The 8,836-nt window shown below is 46.4% G+C and overlaps 1 protein-coding gene across 1 annotated transcript in view; it reads left to right on the top strand.

Annotated features, from left to right (window-relative positions):
* The window catches only part of LOC105547537 (nodal modulator 2), a 77,515-nt gene that overhangs the window by 45,716 nt on the left and 22,963 nt on the right, over positions 1-8,836 (top strand). The window contains exons 16-21 of the mRNA XM_011991190.1: positions 1,886-1,949; positions 2,497-2,592; positions 5,431-5,649; positions 5,735-5,817; positions 6,703-6,862; positions 7,006-7,132. Of these exons, the coding sequence (XP_011846580.1) occupies positions 1,886-1,949; positions 2,497-2,592; positions 5,431-5,649; positions 5,735-5,817; positions 6,703-6,862; positions 7,006-7,132 (749 nt within the window). The remainder of the gene's footprint in view (positions 1-1,885; positions 1,950-2,496; positions 2,593-5,430; positions 5,650-5,734; positions 5,818-6,702; positions 6,863-7,005; positions 7,133-8,836) is intronic.

Genomic DNA, 8,836 nt, shown 5'->3' with positions numbered 1-8,836 from the left:
TCGCACTGGCGCACCAGCGCGGCGCGCAGCCCCGGTTCCCACCCGCACCTTTCCCTCCACACCTCCACACCTCTCCACAAGCAGAGGAAGGCGGCTTCCGCCTCAGCCAGCCCAGAGAGGGGCTCCCACGGTGCCCTGGCGGGCTGAAGGGCCGCTTAAGTGCTGCCAGAGTGGATGCTGAGGCCGAGGAGGCACTGAGAGTGAGGGCTGCTAGCACACTGTCACCTCTCAGTTTTGTTTTGCGTTTTCCTAATGAATAATTCAGTGGCTCCTTCTTTTGGTTCCCAAGATAAAATACAAACTCCTTAACCTGACCTTAGCTCTTGTGTAACCCAGCCCTGTCTGCCACTCTCTCTATTCCAGTCACTCTGTCCTTCCGGCTGTCAGTTCAGCTGCCTTTGGCTACATGTAACAAAATTCATACAGGAGTGCCATCAGCAAGTGGTAGTTTATTTGGCTCAATAAAGAAGTGTGGCAGTGTGTAGCTGCCAGCATGGGTTCAGCAGCTGGTAGATTTTAGGAGTGGTGTCTTTGTGATTCTTTAGGCCTTTACCTTGTATTTTCTGCCTTACATTTTCAAGACGGCTAGGGTTAGAAAGCTTATGTTTAAAGGAGAAAAATCAAGGAGGGGGCAGGCAAAGATTTCCTTGTGCCCCCTCCTCCAGTAAGCTATTTGTAGTATTGGCCAGAACCTTGTCACATGGTTACTTCTAGTTGCAAGAGAAGCTGGGACAGTTGGATGTGCTGCCCGAGGCTGAGCATGTTGCCACCCTCAACATAACCAGGGTTTGTTCTCAAGGCAGGAAGGATGCCTGTCGAGGAAACAACGGGCCAGCCTGTGAGGCAGATCCTGTGTTCTTTGTGGACGTGTCCTCCTGCCTGTCTTAGCTGGGGCCTTCTTACCCATCAGTTCAGTATTGCTTCCCTGGGGGAGGATGGTTTCCAGGGCCCCTTAGGCCTGCCTCCTATGTTCTTGCTGTCAGCACTCACTTCTGTCCCCTTCTTGCATGTGCCACAATTGATATGTTTGTGACTGTCAAATGCCCCCCTCTCTCTGTGGATGGTAAACTCCATGAAGACAGGGACTACTGCTCTGTCATCTCCCACTGTGTACCCGTACCTAGCAGCATACCGAGCCAGGAGGAGGTACTCTGTTGATATTTGTTCAATGAAAGACCAAACAAAAGGAACAGAGAAACCTGATTTTTTTTTTTTTGATGGTAACTACTCTGGGGCTTGTTGAGTGCAATGAAAACAGCAGGGTGGTTTTAGCTAATTTCAGGTTTTTGTAGGAAGTGTGGCCAAAATATTGGTTAATAATGATTTGGGGGAAATACATTGTTATTCCTTGTATCTTCCTGAAATTGACTGTGTTCTTCTGGCAAGTGATGAAATGTACCCATCTCGGAATGTCCTCCCACATAGTCTCATACTTTTCTGGGGCTTCCCTTACTCCTTACCTCCTTTTTAGGAATAGTTATAGGAAGAAATTGAGGCTGTGGTTATCTCTTGGATCCTTAATAGAATCTTTTAGGTAGAAAATTATCCTCAGTCCAATTTGCAGTAGAAATGTACTTTCTGTTCCTTCTGGTGCATGGGTCCGTTCACTTGGTCTGTGCAGATTTAACTACTGTGAGTTGTTACATTGTGGAAAACGAAAATCGTGTGCCTGTGATTGGGCCGTTGCATGGATCAGGTCATTGGTAAGAAGCCTTCATAGGCAGTGAAAACGATGCCTGCCCAGTATTTCTGATCCCATTATTGCAGATCTGCGATATGTTTGAGTTTTCACATGCAAAGAGCTGCCACTCGATTTCAGATGTCGAAATTGCTCAGTGTAATAGATGCCATTCTCTGAAAATTACTTTTGATTTCCTGTCTGTAGGTGTGTACAAAGTGACCCCTCGCTCCTGCCACCGGTTTGAGCAAGCGTTCTACACCTATGACACGTAAGCCTGGGAATTGAATGCTTTGTGGTGTTTGTGTACATTCCATGGAGGATTCTTCATTTACTTCAGAGAACCGAAGGAGTTTTTAAGTTTTTTTCTGAAAGAGGCAAGGTTAGGCCTTCAACAGAATTTCCAGATAAGAATTTTAAGACACTTGGATTAGTTACTGAGGAACCAGAGATAGGATCCCTTTCCCAAGAATTCTGTAACCCCAGGACAGAGGACTGTGTTTTTGAAGTGGCTTAAATAGAAGCATTGTCAAATCTCCCAGCCCTCCCTGATGAGCATCTGTCAAACTCAAGTCTGCCATTTTTATATTTTTACAGACGTGTGTGGGTTTCACTGGGAATTAGAAGTGTAAAGTTTTGGAGTGGAGAATTAGTTTACTCTTTAAAATACTTCTCTGGATCTCCAGAGTTATTTTGCCCCAGTCTGAGAGCAATTTTCTGTTGTATATTTAGGATGGGGAAGGATGCCCAAAAAGGGTATTGCTGATGATCTTCTGAGAATGAGCAGAGTCTAGTGTTTCCTCTCCTTTGATTTGTAGGTCTTCACCTAGTATCTTGACATTGACAGCCATTCGCCACCATGTCCTTGGAACTATCACCACCGACAAAATGATGGATGTCACTGTGACTATCAAGTAAGACGAGCGTTGTGCCACGGTGGGCTAAGAGTGGCAGGGGAGGGTGTGGATGAGGCCTAGGGAGTCTCTAATAGACTCTCTGGAAATTAGTTTTGATTTCTTATCTCTAGACATAGATACAAATGGCCTTCCCTCTCGTATAGGACATTGCTGTCAATTCCCAGCATGCTTGATCCTTTCTTTTCTGATTCAGAAATTGCCTGTGGGTGAGGAAGAGCGTTGCGACAGCTTGTTTCATTGTCTTCAGTTTCTGTTTGAACTCTTTGTACTTCTCGTCTTTCCTAAGGAAAAAAAATCTCTGCGGTTTGTGCATTGTGTTTCAAGTGTTTTAGCAAATTTGAAAAAAAATTGCCTATTTTTCTTTAGACTTTTGCTTGAAGGCTTGGGAAATAGAGATGGCACCTGGTATAAGAAGGGTCATGAGAGAGGAAGTATTTGAAAGGCAAGTCCCTCACCGAGGGTCACGTTCATGTGAGTGTCGCCTTTCAGGGAAATTTTTGCAGTGTGGTAACGTACCTGTGACACCCCAATTTTCTTGAGAAATGAAAGAGTTTTGGCAACATGACCGTCTCTGTCAAGTAGAATGGGAATTGGAGTCACTGTCTCCCCAGCTGCCCCTGGTGGAAGTCGCCTTTCCAGCTATGTTTCCATGTTTCTGTCCACCATCTGTTTATCCATCCATCATCTCTGCAGAGCACATGATGACTGAATGAGAATCTTCGGTGTTTAGGCACTGGGCTTATGAGGCCACAGCCCCTACACTCATGGGATTGACGGTCTCCTCGGGGGAACAGTGGTCAGAGACGCACATGCAGAACTGTAAAATGACAGCTATGCTGAGTGCTTTGAGCTTGACCTTGGGGGCATGCAGGACAGGTAGGCTGCTGGGGGCCAGGCCGTGTTAAGGTCCTTCGTCTCTGTCCTATGATGCAATTGACGTGTTTTACGTAGAGGAATGACTTTTCTTCCTGAAAAGTCCCCCTGTTGGCTGAGTGGAGAACAGACAGAAGAGGCCTGAGAGTGGGAGGTGGTGGAGGCAGGGAGAGGTGATGGGGGCCCCAGACTGGTGGCTGCAGAGGTGGAGAGCGACGGACTGGTCGGAGAGTTGTTGACAGACCGAGTTGATGAGACATGGCGCTAAAGTGACCGCTGGGTCAGGGCGGGAGAAATGTCAGGGCTAGCCCTGGTTTTGGGTGATGGGGAGCCAGGTTTTTAGCTGGGGGTGGGTTTGCTGAGGGTCTATTGTGTGCCCAGAAGGCGCCTGTTGCTGTCTTTTCCTGTCGTTTACTGTCTTCCTGCTTGGAAAGTATGAATTACTGATAGGACTAGCAATCTACCTTCTTACCAGTAGTAACTCCATATTACCTCCTTTCAGCTTGATTACATTCATTTTTGTAACTTTACAAGGGTGTTTGTGTTGCTTGCTTGTGCCGGAGGTTGTAATAAATGCATCTTCCAGCTAGACAGACACTCGGAATCCCCCTGGGGATCTTGTATTTAGCAGACCCAAAACCTGACTGCTGACAGTTGCCCTCCACAGAGCCCCTCTGTGGTCTTTTCTGATTCAGAGATGGCAGCTCTCGCTTTCTCGTTGTTTCTTGATTCTTCTTTGCCTTGCACTCTAGGCCCAGCCAATTCCTCAACAAAGCCTTGGCTTTACAGTCAAAATACACCCGTCATCTAGTCCCTTCTTACCACGTGGCCCTCAGCCCTGGTCTGACCCCCTCTGGGGGTCACTGCAGCAGCTTCCCAGCTGGCCTTCCCTTCTTACCACGTGACCCTCAGCCCTGATCTGACCCCCTCTGGGATCACTACAGCAGCTTCCCAGCTGGCCTTCCCTTCTTACCACGTGGCCCTCAGCCCTGGTGTGACCCCCTCTGAGATCACTGCAGCAGCTTTCCAGCTGGCCTTCCTGTTTCCGCCATTGCTTTGTGTGTTTCCTGTGAAGCAGCAAGCGATTTCTTTTATGGCAGAGATCATACCATTCCTCGACTGAAAACTCCAGTGGCTCCAGGTTGGCACCAAGCCTGTGAAGCCTCAGTCTGACCCCTGCTGCCCCTTGGACCTCTCTGATGGATATGACTTTTCCGTGGGCCCCTGTGCCCCAGGCTGGGCTGGTCTTGCCATTGCTCGAACATCTGAGTGAGCTTTCTCTCCAAGGGCTTTGCATTTGGCATCGCTTTGCCCGAGCTACTGTTTACCCAGAGAGCTGCATGGCACGTTCTCTCCCTTCCTTCAGACCTTTGCTCAATGTTCAGACCTTTGCTCAATGTCACCTTATCAGAAAGGTCTTGACTGTTCCTTTAATGTGAAACAGTGCTCCGGGCTCTCTGTCTTCCCACACTGCTTTATTTTTCTTTATTGCACTTTTCCTCTGGTACTATTTTTCTGTTTATTTTCTGCCCCTTCCCACTGAAATGTGGATTCCACAGAGGTAGGAAGTATGGTCTGTTTTGTCGATGCTGGATCCCTGGTGCTTAGTTCTCTATCAGAGCAGTTCTCAGTGAAGATAGAATGAAGGAACGGAAGATGGTGGCATGGAGAAAACTCCATGTCCTACATGGAAACTGACAAGTTTATATCCAGTTGCCATAAAATCAACGATATTTCATTTCCAGCCCAGATCTACCAGATACTGCCACCATCACTGCGAAGCTCAATTGTTATTTTTTGTGAAACTACTAGTTTATTTAAAACTGAAGACTCGGCCACTGTGGTGTCATGATAAGGTGTCTAGTTTTTAAGTCGCAAGTCCATACTTGTAGAAAGGTCAAATTCCCACTGATGACAGAGATACGCAACTGTGTCCTAGGGGCCACCATTTCTTTCTTCCAGGTCTTCCATCGACAGTGAACCCGCCTTGGTCTTAGGCCCTCTGAAGTCTGTGCAGGAGCTGCGGAGGGAGCAGCAACTGGCTGAGATCGAGGCCCGCAGGCAGGAGAGGGAGAAGAACGGCAAAGAGGAAGGCGAAGAAAGAGTGACCAAGCCTCCCGTGCAGGAGATGGTAGATGAGTTACAAGGCCCCTTCTTGTATGATTTCTCTTACTGGGCACGGTAAGCCGTCTTGTGCATTTCCCTACAGTGTCCTCTGTTCTAGGGGGACAGGACCCGCCAAACTGAAGTGTATTAATTATTTTAGGTCTGGAGAGAAAATCACCGTTACACCATCATCTAAAGAGCTGCTCTTTTATCCCCCTTCAATGGAAGCCATCGTCAGTGGAGGTAAATGTCAACTCAGCGAGTGAATGTCATGCACACCTTTGCAATTGTTCCCTTGCCTGCATTTACAAGTAGACTTGTGATGTTATAGTGAAACCATCTTTGTAAGCCACCTTACATCCTCTCTGGCACACAGATGTTACTGTTGGATAGAAGGATGCATGGAAGGATGGATGGATGGATGAATGGATGGATGATTTAGACAAATAAAAGTAACTTTTGCTGTTAGAATTGAGTTGATCTTTTTGGAAAAGGATTTGGTTTTCTTTGACGTTATCAGGTCGACACCAGAAGGTAGATGAAGCGCAAAGCCTCCATTGATGATCTTTGATGATCTTTGGCAGAGCATGATAGGAGGGTCTTTTTTTGGTGAATGGATGACTGAAGTGATCACTTGTGGAGTATTTGTCTTTTGCTACTTATTTTTTTTCTAGCACTATGGCTTCATTAAGCTGTGGGTATTACGTAGTTCGTGTTTGGAAGTGGAGTGTGTTGAAGAGTGTGACTTCTAGCAGGCAGGCTCTTTGGGGCAGTCTTTCTCAGTGGGTCCTCTGGAGGTTGAGTAGTACGGCCTCCTGTCTGCTGTAAAGGGTTCCCTCCTGATCTGTGGCCTCCTGTGAACCTAGGAAGAGTAGTAGTAAAAACCCGGCCTTCAACATTTTTTGATTCTCTTGCTGAAGTCCTTTGCACTGAGAAAGGCCTTTCAGGGATGAAAAGAGGCTTGGGCTGTATCCAATTATTGAGCTCCCTGGGGTATTAAATAACCGCATTTGGAACTAACTTCTAGTATCTGCTTTAGCTGCTTCTGTCATGGGAAGACCCCAACCAAGAGGCTCCTGTCTGTCTGCAACCAAGCCCCATCCTTGTGTTTATTTCTTCCCCTCTTAGAAAGCTGCCCAGGGAAGCTGATCGAGATCCATGGGAAGGCAGGCCTGTTTTTAGAAGGCCAGATCCACCCCGAGTTGGAAGGAGTTGAGATTGTCATCAGTGAAAAGGGGGCGAGTTCGCCCCTGATCACAGTCTTTACTGATGACAAAGGTGCCTACAGGTGAGCCTGGGATAGAGACACATTTGCCTGGGATCAGCGTGGGAGTCCTCTGAAGAAACTGGGACCCACATTTCCTGGGGCTTGGTAAGGCTTCCTGTAGGATGTGAACAAAGCCGTTTAGCATTCTGCTTTCTCTTCTTCAGTGTTGGCCCCCTGCACAGTGACCTGGAGTACACGGTGACCTCACAGAAGGAGGGCTATGTTCTGACGGCGGTGGAAGGAACCATTGGAGACTTCAAGGCCTATGCCCTGGCAGGTGTAAGCTTTGAGGTAACTCACACTGTATTTTCAAAAGACAGTTGTATTGAGGTGTAATTAACATATAATAAAGTGCACAGAAAGGGTACAGTGTGGTAATCTTACCCTGTGAATACACCCATGAAAACACCTCCACAGTCAAAATAGTGAGCACATCCGTGAGCCTCAAGGTTTCCTCCTGCCCCTTGGTGATCCCTCCCTCCCACCCTTCCACTGAGCTGAAGATCTGCTTTTCATTACCATTGGTTAGTTTGCATTTTCGAGTTTTTATAGGTTGGTGCAAAAGTGATTGCGGTTTGTGCCCTCGAGAGTAATGGCAGAAACCGCAGTCACTTTTGCACCAACCTATATATAAATGGAATCAGACGGGATATACTGTTTTTGTTTTTGTTTTTGTTTTGTTTTTTTTTGGCCTGGCTTCTTTCACGCAGCATAATTTGGAGAGCTGCTGACTTCAGCATGCTAGTGTACTTTCTGGGAAGTAGCTGAAGCTCTTATCCATAACTGTTCCATATTGAAGGACACAGAATGTTCTCACTGAGGTGTTTGCCGCCTGGCTGCCTTCCGCCGGTCCTTCCTGGGAAGAAGTGTGCTGTGATTGTACAGAGTGGGTCTGGAGAGCGTTGAGAATGAATATTTATAAGCTATAGGCCAAAGGAAAAGAGTGACAGATTACATCGCATAAAAATGTAAAATTCTATATTGCTGAATACATTTGGAGCCAAACTGAAAGATACTCAAACTCGGAAGAAATGTTTGTATCATAAATGATATCCCCATTTTACAAGGAGCTCTTAAAATTGGTAAGAAAAAGACAGCCCGCTAGAAGAAAAATGAACAAAGGTTATGAAAAGGAAATTCATGGAAGTAACGCAGGTGACTAACAAATACAGAACCACGAAGCCTCCGTGGTTACTGATGAAATGTGCTAAGGAAACTACAGTCGAAACACTGTTTTGGGGGGATTAGATTTGCCATAATTAAGACAATCTCTATTTTTTGGTAAGCGTGGGTTTTCCCAAGCCTAAATAATTTACGGGACGGTAAGTGGTTATAGCCACTTTGGAATGCAATTTGATAGTATCTTTCTGAATTTAAAGTGCATGTATCCAATAATTTTGCTTTTAGGAATTGATTGTTCAGGAAAAAAAAAAAAAAAAAAAAACCTAAGTGCATAAAGATATATATTTGGGGATATTCCGATTGTCTCTTGTGTACCAAAAAAAAATAGGTGCTGTGGTTTGTCAACCCCTGCCTTAGAATGCTACGTGGTAGTTAAGAAACAGGCAGATTTCTACTGGCTGGCAGAAGAGAACCAGGATAAATTGTTGAGGAAGAGAGCAAGTTGCAGAACTGTACATGTAACATGCCATTTTTATTTCACCTCCTCCACCCACTCAATGAACTTGCCAGTCTGTGAACAGTACTACATAATGTTTATAAAATTTATGTGGGTATAGAAAGAGTTCTGGGCTGGGCATGGTGGCTCATGCCTGTAATCCCAGCACTTTGGGAGACCTAGGCAGGTGGATTGCTTGAGCCCAGTAGTTTGAGATCAGCCTGGGCAACATGGCAAGACCCGTCTCTATAAAAAAAATGCGGCCGGGCGCGGTGGCTCAAACCTGTAATCCCAGCACTTTGGGAGGCCGAGACGGGCGGATCACGAGGTCAGGAGATCGAGACCATCCTGTCTAACACGGTGAAACCCCGTCTCTA

Source organism: Mandrillus leucophaeus, unplaced genomic scaffold (assembly GCF_000951045.1).
Source record: "Mandrillus leucophaeus isolate KB7577 unplaced genomic scaffold, Mleu.le_1.0 Scaffold390, whole genome shotgun sequence".
Lineage (NCBI taxonomy): Eukaryota > Metazoa > Chordata > Mammalia > Primates > Cercopithecidae > Mandrillus > Mandrillus leucophaeus.
Note: the sequence above shows the minus strand (reverse complement) of the source record. Positions and strands in the feature narration are given on the sequence as shown.